This window comes from Camelus dromedarius, chromosome 12, assembly GCF_036321535.1.
Source record: "Camelus dromedarius isolate mCamDro1 chromosome 12, mCamDro1.pat, whole genome shotgun sequence".
NCBI classification, from domain to species: Eukaryota; Metazoa; Chordata; class Mammalia; order Artiodactyla; family Camelidae; genus Camelus; species Camelus dromedarius.
The window spans coordinates 52,276,775-52,296,812 of NC_087447.1; the positions used below are offsets into that span (position 1 = coordinate 52,276,775).

The window sequence follows — 20,038 nt, forward strand, 5'->3', positions numbered from 1 at the left end:
AAGTCTTCTCAGGCTGTGAGAAGCTCTTAAAGACAGAGGACCCCAGACTGTATTGTCTTTTTCTCCCCCAGGGAGCAGCACAGTGCTTTGCTTAAAAAAAAAAAAAAAAAAAAAAAAAGCAAAAGTGTGACCTATATATACATTTTTTAAAACTGATTTGCCTTTTATCAGAATTAGTAGATTTGGGCATAAAAAGGTAAAACTTAGAGTTGGACAATTGTGTAAGTTTTGTGAAAACAATAGGTATGAAAGCAGAATGTGGAATAACAGTAACGTTAACATCTATCATGTGCTTACAGCGGAGTCTGTTCTGTGTGCGTCAACTCATCTACCCCTCATAACAAAGTCTGGGCCGATGATTACTTCCGTTTCCCGATTTGCTGTCTTGGCTGTATTTGCCTAAGGCTGCATAGCTAACAAGAGGCGGTGCCGAAAACTGACCCCAGGTATCAGGCTCCAGAATGCATCCTCCAAACCATTACCCTGTTGCTGGACTGTCTACCTATTTCAATCACCACCGAATCCTTTACTCCGGAAAAAGAAGGCTTAGGAAGAACAGGCTCTCTTACTGGAGGGAAAGAAAGGCCTGCTTACTTGGATATAATGCTGCAGGTGGAAGTTCCTCGCAAATAAGCAAGACAAGTGGACTGGGCTGAGTGAGGAGAGGTGCAGGAACCCAGCTGGTCTAGCGAAAGTTCCTAATGCTACCTCCAATGGACACTTGTCAATTCTTTCTTCCTTAATCTCTGTCGCATTGAAGATTTTTTCCCCCAAATCAATGCATTGTATATACATAGTTTTAAAAGTCAAGCAATCCTATGACGCTTACAATGAAAACTAGCAGACCTCTGCCCACCCCACCTCTCCCAGACAACCGCTCTCAGCTCTTTTGGCTTTTTCTTCTAGAATTTATTCCAACATTTCTAAATGCTACACTTATACAGCTATTGTTGACTTAGATTTGATGTTATCTACTGCTGCTGTCCAGTATAATCTAATGGAAAAGCAGCATTTCTTCTTCAATTTCCTGTGTTCCTATTATTGACTCTGCCCATACGAGACAACAGAACTAAAATCCCTCTGAAATAGAATTTTCCACATAGTCAAACACACAGGGTACTCTGCTGGGCCCATCGTTTACTGGCTGCCTGGAGATCCCCCTGGTGGAGACCCTGCCCTGCTGTGGTCTGCTCTGTTCATGTTCCAGGCCTGTGACACATCCGTTGCTCTGCGACTTCTCTTCTCCTCATTCACTGAACCCCTTGTTTCCCGGACCCCACTTCTTGGTTTACTTTATTGTTTTGGTGGAATGCACTTTCTAGAAGCTTCCTGGGAAAAGGTGAATGAGAGGTATGATTTTAGTACCATGCATAGCTATAAATATTTTTGCCCCAACACTGGATTGGTATTTTGATTGGCTCTGTGAGATGAGAGGAAACCTAAGGGTCTAACTGCTTCTGCTCACATATCTCAGACAAGCCCGGCCACGTTTCAGCTCCGCACCTCCCTCTTGTCCTCTACGGCGCCTGGCGCCTCGTCCCTGAGGCTTCCTGGGGCTCCGCTCCTCACGCACATCTCAATCAGCAGATGCTCAGTACTCAGCTTTCTCCATGCTGCTAATCAACCCGCTTTCTAATTTGCAAAGGTCTGCTGACATCTCTGGATGGCTACTATGTTTTGCTTTTTATTTGTCCTTGTTGGTTTGTTCCTTGTTTGTGTGCAGCCACTGTTTTCACCATGGTGGGACTCCAGGAGGGAGCGAAGTGTACCATTCAACCACAAGTTCCTCTCCACGGCATTTTCTAATCCCTCCTTCCTGAAGATCTCTCTTCCCGCAGCTTTGAGAGCAGTGCATGTTCTGGTATTTCTGCCACTGTAGTCACTCATCCCTACTCTCCTTTTCTGCTCTTCCTCCACCCATAAGTGCTGGGAGCTCTCAGGCATCTGTCTTAAGTCTTCCTCCCTTCTCATCACTTCCCACTCACCTCACTCTCCCTATTCGATTTTTTGAGGTCTCAGTTTAGATGTCATGTTCTCAAAATAAGCCTTCCCTGACCCCACCCCTATTAGGTTAGCTCCCCTTGGTAAGTGCTCCCTATGACCTCACCCTTTTCCTTCATAACTCATCATGTCCCATCACTGATCAATGCCCTTCTCCCTGCAGTCTGAGAGATCCACCAGAGCAGGTCCCTGTCTGCCTTGGTCACAGCGGTCACCACTGCCCAAGCACATGGAGTAGAAGGTGTGGAAAAGACACATACTGGATGAACATGTGCTAGCAAGGATAAACAGATGGAGGAACAGATAAGTAGCATGGGAGAATGGGATTCAAACCAGGCTTGGCCATATACATGCTGTGTAATCTTGAACCAATAAAAAAAGTGTTCAGAAAAGAGCCTTAACTCTCAACCTCAACTGCTGCTTCTGCTATATCAATCCTATTGCCATCAGATGACTGAAAAAAACACACAACCTAACAGGTGAGAGCTACGTTTTACCAGGAGGACATTCTAAGGACTTAGAGCCTGGGAAACAGCCTCTCAGATAATCTCAAAGGGTCTGCTCTGAAGAGACAAGAGAGGAGCCAGGATATACAGGAGTTTTTGCAATAAAGACTAGGTGGTCAGAGCATCAAAGATTACTCTTAATTAAAGAAAACTAGATAATCTCAAATTAAGGAATTTAGTGCTTTTCCACGTATGGGAAGATGCAAAAATTTGGGCTCATTGAAATCATTCCTTTGATATGCACCTTAGCCATCTAGGGCCAGTTGCTTGTTCTTTTCCATCCTGAGTCTCTTCAGGGTGTGCCCTTTGGGGTGGCTACAGTGGCAGATGGTGGGCACCCTGTTTCCATCCTGAGTTCCCTCAGGGCTCACCGTCCAGGGGTGGCTACAATGTGATGGCTTGAAGGCTGCAACATCCTTTGTTCACTTGTAGTATTTGCAGGCAATATTTTCATTCACACATCCTACCTCACTGGGTTGTAAAGATCAAAGCAGAATGGAAAAATTGTATATCACTGTGCTCAGTAAGCTAAAAGTCCTACACAACATAAGGGATTACTACTGTCATGGTAAACTCTGCTACACAGAAAATTCTTGTCTGCTTTAGGTGTGGGGGATGCAGGAAACGAGAACAGCAGGCTCAGGTTTCAAATCTCGGGATTCTTTAGAATATACTTTCTTAAAGTGGGTCCCACTGAGCCTTCTCTGCTATGCTCTAATACTAGGCATTCAGGATGGACAGACCACCTGGGGTCTTGTCTTTCACCTCAAGCAAAGCTGATTTAGAAAGCATGTTGTGCCTTCATGGTTAAAGGTTTTAACTTAATGTATTCTTTAAAAAGCAGAAAAACAATGAAAATATTTATATACATACAGGTGTGTAACAGCTGAAAAAACATGTGTGTTTTGGCACCTGGAGTGCTTAGAAATGACACTGGCCCCAGATTTTGGTTCAACTCAGCTCATTTTCTTGTGCCTTGGATTTGTCCATTTTAACAGTTGTACTAACTGGGGAGAGGAGGAATCTTTTAGAAACCCTCAGGTCTTAGAGGCTACAAGGTAGACAAAGGTATCCTCTTTCACGGCCCCCATCAGTTAGTGCTTTGAAACACTGCATTAGGTTCGGTTTAAAAGTGCACCAGAGTCCAATGGCCAAGCTGGCAAACACACTGACTGACATTCTCTAAGTATCACTTTGGTCGCACATCAGGAAGTGGGCAGGTGGAAACAGCAGTGTTGAAGATTTGAATTCAAGTTCAAATTCTGCTTCTAAACTATTGGATAGGCAACTTAAGTTGTCATTAATGGATGTGTTGACATTGTAAACATAACCTCTGTGTCCCACTTCTGTGGCTGAAAATTATAAGCATTTTCCCACATTTCATACTTTTGATGATCATTTTGAATGGCTGAATAATATTCATTAAGTGAATATTGTATAATTTGCTTATATGATTTCTTATTAGTGGACACTGGATTTTTTTCCAGATGTTCACAATTGTAAGCGATGCTGAGATAAGCAAGCAGCTTTTTCTAGGTATTGGTTTACTTCTTTAAGAAAGACTCTCAGAAGTTGAAAATCTGACCATTTTTATGATTTAATGGAAAAAGCCAATTTGCTTTCCCAAAGAGTTGTACTGATTTGCAGTGCAACTAGTAATATACGTGGGTACAGTTTCACTGTAGCCCCTTTGGGACTAGTATTAACTTGGGGGTGGGGTTCTAATTTATTAGGTTAAAAAAAAGATGCACAATTATTTTAATTTGCACTTCTTAGATTACTAATGAGGTTAAACATATTTCATGTATGTTTACAGCATACTATGTATTTTTGGAAGCTTTTCTACATGAGCCTTAGCCATATATCTACAAGATTATATTTTTCACAGCATATGTACTTTGGTATAATATAGATATTAACACTTCTTCAGTCACTCCTTTTTTACTGCACGTATTTTCCCAGTCTACCATTTTTCTTCTTATTTTGATAAGTCTTTTAAGACATGTGGAAGTTTTACATTTTTATGTGAACATTTGTTAGTCTTTTTTCTTTGTGATTTCTTCAATGACTTTTTAAAAAATAGTCAGTTACAATGTGTCAATTTCTGGTGTACAGCACAATGTTTCAGTCATATATATACACATATATATTATTTTTCATATTCTTAAAAGTCCTCTAAGCCAGAGATATGCAAATGTCGGGTGTTACCCTCTTTTAGTTTTTGACTTTTAAATATTTACTTCTTTAATCCAACTGGAATTGATTTTGGCATTCGGTGTGAGGTGAACTCTGAATCAGAGGGTGAAAACGCAAATTCCTCCAGGGGCCAGGCAGGTAAGTTATAGCAGTGGAGCAGGTCACGTAGAAGAAAAAGGATGAGGGGCAGACTGAGGTGAATTACAGAGTATTTGAGGGGCAGAGTCTTGTTCCTGCAGGAATTTGGGTCTTCCAGTTTTTCAAGGTAAGCCATAAACCTATAGTTTTATGGGAAATCACCCAATTTTAAAATATTGGGCCAGCACTGCAGGCTACAAATCCTTCTCCATGTCTACTGACCACATCTATCCCTCTGAATGCTACTTGGTAGCCTCTGGTTTAAGCTGATGCTTTTCCAAGCTCTTCCAACCACACTTACTGACTAAGCCTTTTCTTCTCCATTAATTTGCAATTCTTCCTCTTTCAAATATTAAAAGATTACATATAATTGGTACTATTTCCAGATAATTTTATTTCATCAATCTGCCTGACTCCTGTTTCTCTATTATTATAGATGTAGGGCATGTTAATATTTCTAAAGATGAGTACCTTTTTATTATTCTTTTTGGAATTTCTTTCATACTTTCATCTGTTTATTATTCCAGAGGAGGTCTTAAACCATTCGATCAAATCCCCTGAATTCCCTTTAGGATTCTGTTTGGCATTCCATTAAACCACTAAACTGACATACTTAGAGTAGTTCACCTTCTCTTCCAGGGACATGTTATATTTCCTAATTATTCATGTCCTGTTTTATAGCGCTCAATAAAATTCCGCAGTTCTTGTCAGACAGGTCACATATAGTTCTTATTAAGATGATATTTTAATTTTTATTGATTTTTTGACTGGGACATTTTTCATTATATTTCGTAACTGGTTATCACAAGTATATGGGAAATCTGTTGACTTTTGAAAAGCTATTTTGTACCCCAGTTACAAGTTCTGAATTCTTATTAAAGAAAATAGTTTTTCAGTTAATGTTTTTGTGCTTCCTAGGAATGCAAACACATCCTTCACAAATAATGACAGCTTGGCCTCTGCTTCTTATTTCTATTTCATGCCTTATGCCACTTAAGCCAGAGTCTCTAAAATAATAGATATACCCCTATTTATTAGTGATTTTTTAAAGGGAATTTGTCTACTATTTCACCAGGAAGCACTGGCCTCTGACTGGAAATCAATGTTCTTTATTACACTGAGTTTCTTTTCTGTCTTTCGTTTTCAACATTGTTATGGCCTAGTATTGTAATCAAACAGGGTTTTTTTTTTTTTTAAATCACCTATCACTTTTGAACACAAAAGAAAAATCTTAGCACAGTGCACTCAGAAAGTGTTGGAAACTTGCAAAATAAGTGTGAATCAGACATAGGTGGGTTTAAATCCCAGCTCTGATACTTTGGGATCTGCAACCCTCATCTGGAAAATGGGGATAATGACTCTGCTGGCACAGGTTGGTTATGAGAATTAACTGAGTTAATGTAGATAAACTAGGCTTAGTGGCACCTATGAGAAGCTTGACAGAGTTCACTCTCCTCCTCAATCGGTTAGAAGAGAGAGATAATGGAGATACAATTTCCTAAAAGAAAGTTTTCCAAGGAATAGCTTGCATTTCTAGGGTTGAGAAAACTCAAATTATACGTGTGACAAATATCATCCTAGTCTTCCTGCTTTAGTGCACAGGGCTTTTCCTCACTTTTCCAGAATATACCATCTATCCCTTGCACTAGTTCATGGGTTCTTTGGCCTATGGCAAAACGAAAATAAAAAATCAGGCTGACATGTAATATGAACCAGGAATGAAACAAACTGTGCTTCTATTAGCCCCAAACACGACGCCGGTCAGATAAAGGCATGAACAAGCAGCTACTCAAACTGAAACCAGATGTTGAGAGGTTTCTGGCTTACACATTTTTACAACCCTTCATATAACACTCAGAGTCCTGTCATTTCAACAGAAGGTCCTCTGCTCTGTTTATGCAGCAAGAAATCCTCCCAAAACTCTGTTAGATTTGCAATCACTAAACCTGTGAAGAAAAAGGAGCTCCTTCCCTAAGTGGAGATCCTTTGGTGCAAACTCTTTGGCCCAGAGGAATGCTAAGGACTGACAAAGCATACATCCTGCAGCATCCTCAGAGCAGAGCCCGAGGAAAGGAGACCCAAGGAAGGGGGCCCCAACTTGGGAGGGGACCAGGGAAAGTGCAGAAAAGCCAGCAGACAGAGCATGGATTCTGGACTCAGACTGTCCTAGAGTCAAATCCTGGCTCTGCCCTTAACTCCTTGTGTGTCTGTGGGCAAGTATGTTCATTCCCCTGAACCTTATTTCTTCATCTACATAAAGGAAATAATTTCTTCTGCTTCCCACCTTACAAAATTTAAGTTGTATAATGCATGTATAACACTCAGCTCACTCCTGGGACCCTGTAAACACTGAAAATGATTAGTGACTTTTATTGCCAATAACAGTAACAAACCCTTGTATAGCACCCATTGTGTGCCTGCCCTTGTTCTCAGTATTTAACACACATTAACTCAGTTTATCTTCATAATTACCCCCATAAAGTGGGGACTACTATTGTCACCATTTTTCAGATAAGGAAACTGAGGCACTGATGGGTTATCTATCTTGTCCAAGGTCACACTGTGAATAAAGGGCAGAGACTGGATACCATCCAGGCAAGCTGGCTTCAGATCTTCTCTCTGAGCACTCAGCCGTGTTCCCCCCTCTCTACTGCTATGTGACACGCTATAATTGATTTGGTTCAGTGCCGCCTTGAGGCTGCTTTTCCATGGAAGGGAACACACACAGTTCAGGCCACAGAGGGCTTACCCAGTGAGGCAGTCCATTTCTAGAAAGCCCTGCTGACTGTGAGATCAGGACAGACCTTAGCCTGTATTCCACTCTCCTCCACCTCTCAACTTAACTTCATCTTTTCTTGTTGGTACTGCCTTCTCCCACCCCGCAGGGAAAGGGGACTCTCCTCCTTCCCGAGGACTAACCCTTCTGCATCCGCCCTCCATTCCCTGTCTCCCACCCTCTTTCATCAATCATCTCCCCTCTCCCTGGGGCCTCCAATATTCTCCCCTGGCTCCTTTCCCGCAGCTGACAACATGTTCAAGGCTCCCCCACCTTATGTAAACCTCTCCCTGAACCTACCTCCTCCTCAGGTTACTCCCATCTGTCTCCCTCCCCGCTCTGTCTAGAAGGAACTCTTTCTACTCTGTACCTCTCCCTCACTCCTGAACTCGTGGTGACCCCGCTTCCACCTGCAACGGGGGCGGGAATGCTCCCACGGAGGCTGCCGATGATCTCCTAATGACCAATTCCAGCAGCTTCTTTGTACTCAGCTCCTTACTTTGCTCTAAGGTGAATCTCTGCCCCACCCACCCTCTGAACAGTGGGCTTCCATCCTGGACTCCCTGCTTCTCTAGGCTCTGCCTGCTCACGTCCACACTGTGACACTCACTGGGTTTCCATCTCCAGGTCAGAGCTATCCCCGAGTCAATGCCTACTTATCCATCTGCCCACTGGTAATTGCCAACCAACAACACCCACTTGGAAATTCCATAAGCAGCTCAAATCTGATGTAAACTGACCATCTCCCTACTTCCTTCTCTCAACAAACCCCCTTCCCCTCCGTATTTCCTAATTTAATCACTACACATGCATTCTCCAAGGTCTACACTTCCTGCCTCTCCCTTACAGCTAAGTGGTTAAGAAAACTAGTCTATAATGTCCTCGAATGTATCAGAGACAGACAGACCTGGAACCAAACCCCAGCTCCTTCACTGACTGGGTATGAAACTTCTGCCTGCTCATTTAAACACCCTGAGCTCCACCTCCCTGGAGAAAAAGTACCTATTTTGTATGCCTGTTGTAAAGGGTCTGAAACAGTTTATGTAAAACAGCCAGGGAAACATTTAGATGCTATCAATATTAATACTGTTAATTTTGCCAAGAAGTTTCAGCAAGGCAGGGAGGAGCCTGTAAAGATTTACAAAACCTGAACCTAGAATGGGACATTTGAGAAGTTTCCTAGGGAATCAAAAGAAACCAAACTTATAAGAGAAAATAACAGTGCCTTGGAATGTCCTGGAGCCCACATTTCCATTTTTAAGCTGCAGCAGTACTGGCACAGAAAGACTGCAGATTTAAACCAGCTTCAGAGTTGCCCTGCCCCATGAATCTGGCAGACATGGAATGCACGAATCTCCCAGGACAGAAAGAACATTCCTCAAACAGGTGCCCTGGCGGTGCCCTAAGCTGCCTTCTTTCCTTCAAGTCGCTCACAAGAAGTTCATGTAGAAGGAGATTCTAGGCTGCTTTGACCTTTTCACCCAGTGCTCACTGACCCTCTGACGAGGGTCTGCCATATTAAGAGATCTGTGCCATCAACTGGGTCCAGGAAAAGTCGCTGTGATTGGATTCAGAAGATCTGGCTTCGTGTCCTCATGTGAGCCACTGTTCATAGACTGTTCAAAGACTTTGCCGTCTGATTGCTAAAAGCAAAAAAATAATCCTTTCCTGTCTGATCCACAGCGACCACATCTGTCATGGAGGAGAGATGGTTACTATTTCTCCTTTTTTTCCTTTTTTTTTTTGAGTAACTCTTTACAGTTCCTTTCTGCTTCTTGCTTCTGCTCTGGCCCCAAGTTGCTAATAATTAATATTTGTGTACCACTTTCCAGCTCCCTGTGCACTTTGCTCACAATAAATCCTTCATGCCTCACACCCTCCTCCTGTATCCCTGGCAGAGGTAGCTGCCCTCTCTGCTCCCACGGGAGCTTGCCCAGACCTCTCTGTTGGCACAGACCGCATTATACTGGAATTATCCAGGAAAGGGTCAGCTCTCCCAGAGGACTGCAGACTCTCTGGGGGCAAAGCTTCTGTTTTATTCACTGATGAGTCTCCAGCATTTAGTGAAGTGGATGTTCAGCAAATGTTGAATAATTAAGAGACACTTAAAAACGTGCTGAGAACTTATCACGAATCACAAGCTTTCATGCCACTGTCAGACTCTCTAAAGTTGGTTTTATTCCTAATTACAAGTAAGTTAGGTGAGGCTCAGACTTATTCAACGTTCCACAATTCACAGACAGTGGACCCAGAATTCAAACCCAGGTCTGTTTCACTCCAAAACCTTTGCCCTGTCTGTGGATCACACTGTCTCTCCTGCCACAGCGAAAACCTCTACTATCTACCACCAGTGCCAAGTCCAGCAGACTTGGGTCAGGCTAATTCCTCAAACGGTGTCACCAGGAGGCCATGTATTGAATCCTGTCCCACATATCAGTAGTACTGAAAAGGGAAAGAAAAAGACACAACATGTGAGAACCCTCTTACAGTCACTGTTCTGCAAGGGAAAAGCTGGCTGGTAAGGTGAGAGGAGCAACCACATTTACCAATGGAGAGAGAAGACAGCTATCAGAAATTTAAAAATTAATCACCTGTTACATAAAAATTAAACTGTCTCTGATAAAATATCTTCTCTCGGAAACTGCACTGAGTGGGCGTGGGAGTGGGGTTCCTTCAGCAGGAGTGAGCACAGGTCAGGATGTTCTTTAGGACAGGCGGATGGGTCCCCTGCAGCCGCAGACGGCAGGCACACAGCCAGTCCCCTCGGAGCTTTGGAGATGTGAATGCTAGTCCTTGGTTCCTTGGGTGCTGTAAGGAGACTGAACCAAGCCTTCTCCCTCCTCTTTAGTTATATGGGCAGTTTCTCCTTTTTCTCAACCTCTCTTAGCCTCACTTACTAGCCCATGAGGACACCAAGGGCAAGCACCATGTCTGTCTTGTGGCCGTATCTAAATGCCCAGGCCAGGGGCTGGCACACAGTAAGGGGCTCTCCCTGAGTACCTGTTGAGCCAAACTCAGTGAAGCCTGTGGCAGGCACATATCCACTTCCCTTCTTCCAGAGAACCCTAATTTTGTTTAGAGTGCCCAGGCGGCAAGCTAAAAATAGTCACTTCCTCAGACCTCCTTATAGCTCTGAGTGTCCAGGTGACATAGCTCTGCCAAAGAAATGTCAGCTGAATATTTTGGGAAAAAATTAGCTTCCCTACTTTCTTCCCACTTCTTCTATTTCCTGCCTGACATGCAGATGTAAGTTCTGGAGCTGCAGCAGCTACCTTAGGACCATGAGGGGCAAGCATGAAATCAACAGCCAGAGTTGATGATGGCAGAACATAAGGGTGGAATGAGTCTGGTCCCCGATGCCACGGTGGACTGCTGTACCAGCCCTGGATGGACATATCCTAGACTGATAGTGTGCATGAGAGCATCAAAATCCCACTTAAATGCCACTCTAGCAGAGATCTTGTTATATGCACACTGAATACATCTCTAACTAATCCCACAGAGAGACAAGCTTCATTACTCGTACCTACTGTGTCCTTGAACTACCTTTGCTTTTTTCCTGCCCTTGAGGCCCCAGGCCCCAGATAATTTACAAGACAGATGGCAGGGGCAGTAGAAGGGGTGACGTGGGGGCGATAGGAACCCTGCCTTGTTGTCTTTAGTGGGCAGGGACAGCCGTTGGCAGGGCTGGTTTCCAGTCTGCTAGTGAAGTGCTCTGATATTCCTAATTCTCCCCTACTGAACAGATTTTTGGCCACAGTCTGTCTCCAGTGTGCTGACTTGAATTCTCCCCCTGCCTAGAATTTCATTCCACTCATATCAGATTGCTCCAAATAAATCACTGCTATCAGGGAGAGGTGCCTTCACACGGCACTTTTCCAAAGAGATGTTTTTAGTAGAAATTTCACGAAGTGCTGCCAGTGTTATTTACAAGAAGGTTAATTGATTACCAGGAGACCTTGATTCTTCATTGCTGTCTTGTTTCTTATAATTCAGAGGAAGGGGATACAGGGAATGGTGGGGGCAGAGCTTGTGAGAAACTGAAAATCATCCCTCAACTACTTTTCTTAGTTGCTTCTTTGAAGTAGTGCAGGTTTTTACACAAATGACTGTGTGTAACATCAGACATCTTCCTCTCCAGATCCTTGCAAAGGCACCCAGAGGCTGACCAACCTTACCCAATCAAAGCAAGGGGAATACAGAAATAGCACCTTCCACTGGTCTCGGAAAATCCTGACGAACCCAACTTGGATGACCCTTGGAAGACAGAAGCTCATGTGAAAATAGCTATTCACATGTAGGAATAAAGAGGAACAGGCGGCAAGGGCAGCAAGTAAAAACACCACTAAATGCCACTGAACTTGTCCTTCTGTCCTCCCTGGCTCCCGCTCCACCCCCCATTTTTCCCCTCATGAAATCACAAAGCTCAATCGTAGTACCCCCCTCTGGTTATATATATTAATGGGCTCTTGTTCTGGGCCCCAGAGGATAAACTCTCTGGTTTTAATCATTTGACTTCCTTGCTGAAAGCGGGCCCTGGTACCCAATTCCTGCAGAATGAGCTTCTCCCTTAGGGCGGCATTCAGCTCCCTGCTAACCCACTTCTCCCCTTCAGGGCACTCTTGCCCCACTCAAACAGAACTGCTGGCTCCCTACAGCGGCTCTTCATTTTCTGCCTATCTCTGTCTTGCTCCTGTTGTCCCCACTACCTGGAACAAAGTCCTTAAACCACGGGCGCCTCCCATTTTCCTCCTTTAAATGTAAAAATTCCACCCATCCTTTAAGGTCCCACTGAATGTCACTTCATCCGGAGAGCCCCCCGACCCTCCTGGTTGGACGTGCCCTTACCCTTCTCCAACCCGCACAGCGCTTGGACCGGTGACTCCAAGAACGACCTCTCTTCCTCTTTTCCTTGGATTAGTGGTGCTTACTACATAAATGCTTCAGCTCCTTAATCAAGACGATGGGCTAATCTTGCCAGAAACTGTGTTATACCTTCTGTGTACCTCCAACTTGGGAAAGAGAAAGAATGCAATATTTGTGGGATAAAAGAAGGAAAGAAAGAAGGAGGGAGGGAGGGACTAAACCTGCTCCTAGTCCCTGGACACAGAATAGGTCGACTTACAGCAGCTGCCTGGGCATGAACAAAAGGACTCTTCTCTTTAATTAGCATGACTGTCCTCAGACCTGGAAGACCAGGGCATGTTTCTCATAAAATTACCAGGGTCTGTGTTTCCTAAAGATGATTCTCATTTCTTTTCTATGGGTTTCTAAACCCACCATGGGGCAACTCTGTGATTTTCCAACTTGGTTCACACTGCCACAATGTCAGGGTAATCTGCCGTTTGATGCTTCAGCATCAACCAAAATTAAAAGAGATGTTACCTGGAGACCCAAAACACTGCAATACTGACTCGTTGGGCCTTGGGGTTGCAAGCAATGCATACAAAGATATTTTCATTTTTAAAGTTCTGGATGCTGTGAGATTTTTTTTTGTTTTCATGGTCTTTTGAATGGCTTCTCAAAGAAACTTCCTGGGTTGATTTAAGATGCTTATTTATTTTGGATGCACATTAATAAAGGGGAAATTATATTCCATATAATACAACTAGAAATAAAATACTTAATAGTATCAGAGCAAACAGTAAGACACTGTGGCAGAGTGGGGAGAGCATGGAATTTGGAGACCACGTTTCCATCCTAGCTCTACTGTCACTAACTGTGTGACTTTGGGCAAGTCAGTTAAATTCTCTGAGTCTTAATGTTTTCATCTGTGAAGCTGAGCTCAAAATATGTATTGTCTAAGGTTCTTGTAAGGTTCTTTCTTATGTACAGAAAGGAGCTAAGCATGGTCCATCCCCAGCACAAAGAGTAGGCACTCTCTAAATGTCCATTGAATGAATGAATACATGGAAAACAAAAGTAAGTCTAATATCCAGAAAAACGGGGCTTGGTCCTGGAAAGGAAGCAAATGGATAAAGAAGGAAGGCCACGAACTTCTGGAGTCAGACAGATACAAATTCAAGTCTTACCTTCTCTCTTAACATCCCTGAACCTCAATTTCCTCATCTGCAATAAGGGGTGATAACAAAAATAAAAATAATCACCTTGTGGAGTTACTGCAAGGCTTAGAGAATGTGTTTAAAGTCCTGAGTAAATGGCAATGGTGAATTATATTTTAGCTACTGGTAGACATTCTCCCACTTCATTCAAGACTTGGGATCAGCAAAGTTACCTACCCTCAAATGGAGCCAACCCCCCAAAAAATTACCTTCAAATTTTCGATCTCCACACTTGGGGGAAAGACCATTCTTTCTGAAAACAGCTGCCATGTTTTATTTTAAAACTTGCTGGGTTTCAGTGGTGTGTATGTGTGCGTATGCACGTGAGTGTGAGAGAGAAAATGCATCTAAGTTCAAAAGGGAGCTCTGTCAACAGTAAGCCTCCATGTATATGTACATATGTGTGTATATAGTTTGTAAAGGGCTTTTATATTTTCCAGGGAAAAGATAAACTCTTGGAATTTAAAATCATCAGCTGGGTTGCATTAAATCAAGGGAAAGGCAAAAACGTACACAATATAGCCATTTGTTAAATTAAACACAATTATTTCTCCCGTTACTTAATTACAAACAGACATAAATACTCTAGATTCTGACATCTCAGATCTTCTCAAATTCTAGCCCTGCATTTCAACATGTAATGAAGGGAGGGTCATATTCCAGTTTCTGTGTTAAGCAAACCTGAGAGTTACAATTGTATATTGGGACCATAATGACTTCACTAAAACAAGACCTAAACTTTTAATTAACCTGCCAAGACAAATTACAACTCATAGCTCACAGGTAACGACCACAGACAGCTGAGACTCAATGCCAGGGACTCTAGGGGAGAGAGGGATTAATAGCAACATCAGCGTCAGTCTGTTTTTGTATTAAAGAGAGAAAAAAAGGTATTCATTAAACAATCACCGTAGCCTGAAGAAAGACAGACAAGTCATGAAAGGCGGCAAGAGAAAGGTGGATGGGGAAAGAGGATGGGAAGGAATATCAACAACTTCCACATATCAAAGCCCATGCTGGGAACTTTATATCCATTCTCTCCCTCTTCACAATGTGGATTATCAAGTATCATTATCATTTCAATTTCTAGATAAGAAAAGAGAGGCTCAGAGAGGGGACACGACTGACTATGACTGCAGTGCTAACATGGGACAGTGAGGGAAGGAAGGAACAGAAAGTGATGCTCAGAAGGCATTTGTTCTCAAAGCTTAGCTGACGGATTGACCACCAGAATCAGGATCACTTGGGCTCCAGCTCCAGCCTGCTGGGAAAAGGCCCAGGAATCTGCATTGTAGCCTTGCTTCCCAGGTGATACCCTGGTTCAATATTTAAGACGCCCCCATAAGCTACCATCACCCCTTGTTACTCACATTGTGGGCCACAGGTGAGCAGCATCTCACTGGCAGCAGAATCTAAGGACCCACCCAGACTGACTGAAGTGGAATCAGCATTTTAACAAGATGCCAGGGGGTTCATAAAACTCTGAGAAGGGCGGTATAGCCGACATTACAGGGTTAAGGGAAGTGAGGACAGATTTCATCACTTAGGTGAGAACAGGAGAACCAGGGGGAAAAGCAAGACCATCTCCTTAATTATGACAAAATAGGTCAGCAAGCTCCAACAAGCCAGGAGTTGGCAAAGGCACCTAATTGAACATACATTTTATTTCTCTGAGAGGCACATCCTAATTAAAAGTAGCCTTCTTTGGGGGTTTGTATTAATATCCTTTCATATTTGTATTCAGTTATTAAAAATACAGAATTCTGATTGTGAGAGACCTTAGTTCTGGGCAAGCATGATACTCTGCCTCTCTTGAACCGCACCTAAGAGAAATCAGGCTGTGAGCCCATGGAGCTGTAACTCAGGCACCACTAATGGCTTGATAATCATGTCCCTAAGTTGAAGCCAACATGTCCAGAAAGAGAAAAGAAACAGAGGTCTGGGGCCTGGCAGACCCTGCCAAGTGTCAGCCTAATTGATGGTGAGGATGGGAACTGGCTCTCCCATGACAGGACACACGGCTGCACCCACAGCCTCCAGATCACTGCTAACCACCGAACTGCAGCCTCAAATTCCAGAATCAAGGAATCAAGAGCTGGAAAACTTAAGCAATTTGTGCAGGGCCAAAACACAAATTAGTGGCCGAGATTCAGAAGGGAGCATACTTTCCACTCTACCTCAGTAGAAGGCATTAAGGGAGGAAACCAACAGCACTGTCCCCGCCAAGACTGTAACGCTGACAGTCCTGTGGGTTGGGGGCTGAGCAGTGGAGAGGCCACGCCCACACTCACACCCCTGTTAACTGAGTGACACAGTATGGTGGGGACTGGGCTGGGTGCTGAGGGGTGGAGAAGATTCTGTCCAAGTCCCTGCTTTCCAGGTACTCAGAGACCAGCAGCTGGGACAGACACTTCCAAAGCAAGGACAGCACACAGTGACATTTCCTTCATCAGAGCTGATGTAGCCCGAGGGCCCCCATCGCCCTCATTTTGCCAAGACAGCAGGACACTGAGCCTGCAGTCACAGTAGAAGCTCGTATATCATGCTCCATGTTTAATGGGAAGGGATTCTCCCCCTCAATGCTAAGGGCAAAATCGCAAATAAGAGGAAAATGGCCTGAAAACAACTACTGTTGTTTAGAAGGAAGGACCAGGGTCCTGCAAGAGTTTTAGGGACGAAGGACCAGATTCAGGGGTTTTTATTCTACTCCATTTTCCATGTCAGAGAGCCTCCCAGCCAAGGACCAAGACAGAGTTTTGAGATGAACTCAAAACCACACAGAGCTTTTCCTTAAGCAGAAAACCCATTTCCAAGCATTCTGGTTAGTGGAGTTTCATCTTTTTCTAAGTTTTACTTTCCCATAGGGGATTTTATCTCCAGGCTATGTCACTGTGCTTCCAATATAAACTCAGGAAAAAAATGTTTTCTGACCGGAACCACTGAGACCACCGCAACCTACCTACCACACACTGCGGTGATCTCAGGAGAAGACACATTTTGTGCAACATGTGGGTAAAAAAGAGATTCCTTAGAACAGGATGCCAAGCTCCCCGGATACCCACAGGCTTGGGAGGTGGGCAAGGGGGTCCCTCTGAACTGAAAGCTCTTCCACTATGAGGGATGCAAAGGTGCAGAGCTCTCATTTAAAACATCGAGGCTTGCTGTCCGCCAGAGCTCAGGACCTCTCTGTTCTCAGCAAAACCCCAATCTGCCTGGTCACGCTGTTCATCCAGCCCTTTTACACTGCTGTTCTCACTCTCTCCAAGCCTTTATCTTCTGTTCTCATCTGCCAGGAGCTGTTGGCTCCAAAAGCAAAGCTAACAAGCAAGTAAAAACACACAAAACCCCCCAAAACCCTAGTAACAAATCAGCGAGTTGACTCAAGGGAGACTTTAGAAACAAGTATAGGTGTTGGAAAGAAGTGACAAGAAAAGAGATGTGGTTTGTCATCCAGGATTCCTGTCTTGTCCGTTTCACTCCTTGCTCTTCAAATGTAGCTGCTGGTCCACACATCAGGCCACAGATAACACAAGAAAGGCAGCTGGCAACAGCACTGGGCTCAAGATCCAGCCCAGCATGGCCTTCCAGCCCCTCCTGTCACTCCCTTCCCTCCTTTCCCTGCATCTCCGTCCCATCCCTGGTTCAGCAAGCCCAGTCAGGATGACCTCACACTGGACTCCAGGTGGCATCTGCAGCTTTGAGCAAAAGCAAGATATATCTCCTTGTCAGCCACAGCCCCCAGGACACCCAAGTCCCTCTTACTCAAGAGGACAATATCCCACAGACCCCAGAGGGGTGGCAGTTCCTTACCAATGGCGGTGGTGAGAAAAGAAACCACTTCAGACTCCTTCCCATCGTTGTAAAAAGCCAGGTGCCAGATTCCTGAATCCAAATACTGGATGAAGCCGGTCTCATGGCTAGAGGGGGGCACAACTCCCCGAGACTGGCGCTGGGGTCCCTCCAGGCTCCGTGCCTCCTGGGTCAGAAGCCTCCTTCCATCCAGCAGCTCCACAAAGTCAAACTGAAGGACAGAGAGAGCATGATTAGCAGTGGATCTGCTGCACCACGATGCTAGACTCCTTGAGCTTCTCCCAGGGAGGACACGGGAAACACAACCCGGAGAGGACGCTGAAGTTATGCAAAGACTGACCAACTCCAACTCCTCCGCAGACCCTGTTTTTCTTATGGTGATAGTCTCCTGATTCTCTTGTGAGTGCAGCATAATCAGTGGATTAAAGTCTCACTTTGCTTTAATTTTGGGCATGTGTGGTGAGTCCTCACCTGCTGAGTTTGTACTGGGACAACCATGCTTTTCCAGTGGCGGGCATGTGATTAAAAACCCAGCCATTTCAGGAGTGTTTGAACGCCAGCTGTGTGCATGCGACAGTGGGAATCCCAGGGGTCTAGGATGGGGACTGCATGTGCCTTAAATGTCAGTTAAGTGCCAATGAAAGTATGATTTATATCTGTCATCCTTTTGTCAATGAGCCCTTCTAAATACTCCAGTTTCAGGGAGCAGTTTTAGGGAAACTAAACTGGATTAGCTCAAAACTCATTTATCAATAATTACACAGTGTCAAATCCAAATGCCTATTGATCCAAGCCTGCTGATGTGAGAGACTGGAGAGCAGTCAGTCACACAGTGTTAACAACAGGCAGGTGGTTATGTCCTACTGGCCTACTAGCAAGCAAATTGAGCAACTATTTACCTGTCTATCTATCTTAAAATAATACTTATTCTGTTTCATGTGAAAATGTCTGGAGGTATGAAGTCCAGGATCAGTGCTGCGATTCTATGAAGAAATCGGGGCCCAGGCTCTCTCTAGACTTCTGCAACTCCATGCTTAGCAAATGTATTTATCTAGCTTTTACCTAAAATTAAGTAACTATTGGGGCTAGGAAGACTGCATTTGGCCAGGGAGTGTCTGATGGAGGCCTGTGATTTATGTTACTCCAATCCCAGGGCTAGGAGCACCTCACACAAGTTTGTTCTTCACCCACCATGACTGGTCATGTGTCAATCATCCGGGATGAATTTTTTAAGTGTTTCTAGTGCACATGTGTTTGAGTAAATGTGAAACCCTGAAGGAGAGAAGGGATGCAAGAGACTAGTGGGGTAATGTATTCCGAGCCAAGTCCCACACAAGCTGCCTTAGCCCTGTGAAGCGGGGGTAGTTATTCCCATTTGCTAGGTTAGGAAACTTGCCCGGAAAGGATAAGTTACAGGCTTGAGGTTATACAGCTGGTAACGAGAGGATTCAAACCCAGGTTTCTCTGACACCAAAGTGCATGCTTTTTGTCCCCTGGATTACATTTCTTGGATAATTTTTAAAGGGCTACTGAGAGATTTCCTAGAATTCCTTCCTCTTAAAAAGTCCCAAGGATACAACCCTACTCCTCTCAAAGGTAGGGTCTGAGAGAGGGCAAACGGATGAATGGGCTATAAAATACATGAAATTCCCTTCAAGCTCAAGGATCCAGGCTTAAGCATTAGGCTTCCTGACTTTGGGTTAAGATTTGAGGAGGGAACCCTTGGAGATCAGCAGGGCATGTGGGGTACTGGTTACCTGTGTGTGCGAAGGAGGAAGGCCTTTTCTGCCATAAATGCCAACCAGAGCCGCCTTTCCCAGAGACACATTGAATTTCAGATGCACAGGGTGGTCTATGAACACCTGAGATCTCCAGAAAGTGCCAGGAGGAATCTTCTGGGAAGCCCGTCTTCCCACGTCGATTTCTCCAGAGTCTATAAAACTGTCCTCTGGAAAGAAACTACTGGGCTTTCCTAACAAGACATGGGGAAGGGAAGACAAAAACATCACCATTAGCCACAGGGGAAATGAGGGATCAGAGTGTCTGAATGGGTCGGGCTCTCTGCCTCCCACTCCTCTGTGCAACATTCTGCCGCCAGCCCACTCCCTGGCCCCAGACTCCCCCATCAAGGAGTAAGAATGCCCAGAACATTTTTTCCAGTGATGCTCAAATTGTTCTGCTAAAAATACACATTATTCCAAAGCAGTATGGGTCCTCCCCAAGGGCCATCTGTTTACTGCATAATTCTACAGCTTGTTAAGATATATTTTGATCCTAAAAATAATCATTTGCAGTCACATGAGAGTAATAGTCGTTGTGTGACTCTGTGTGTGTGTGTGTGTAAAAGCATGCATGCTAAAAGAGAAAAGATAGAGGGAACAATACACTGCTACTAAATTTCCAACTCAGGATGGTTCCCCCAGCAGCGGGAAGAAAGACCTGCGTGGCGTAAGGTATTTTACAAGTTCACTAGTCTATGTATAATTGGAAGCCAGATTCTGAGGCTAAGACATATGGATGAGGGTTCGTACTGGAGCAGGGGTAGGGTT

General features: G+C 44.2%; 1 protein-coding gene across 2 annotated transcripts in view; it reads right to left on the reverse strand.

Annotated features, from left to right (window-relative positions):
• The window catches only part of TENM4 (teneurin transmembrane protein 4), a 2,614,938-nt gene that overhangs the window by 161,193 nt on the left and 2,433,707 nt on the right, over positions 1 to 20,038 (reverse strand). For both annotated transcript variants that reach the window (XM_064492755.1, XM_031460439.2), the window contains 2 exons: positions 19,247 to 19,461; positions 17,490 to 17,700 (listed from right to left, as the gene is read on the reverse strand). In XM_064492755.1, coding sequence (XP_064348825.1) covers positions 17,490 to 17,700; positions 19,247 to 19,461 — 426 coding nt within the window. The remainder of the gene's footprint in view (positions 1 to 17,489; positions 17,701 to 19,246; positions 19,462 to 20,038) is intronic.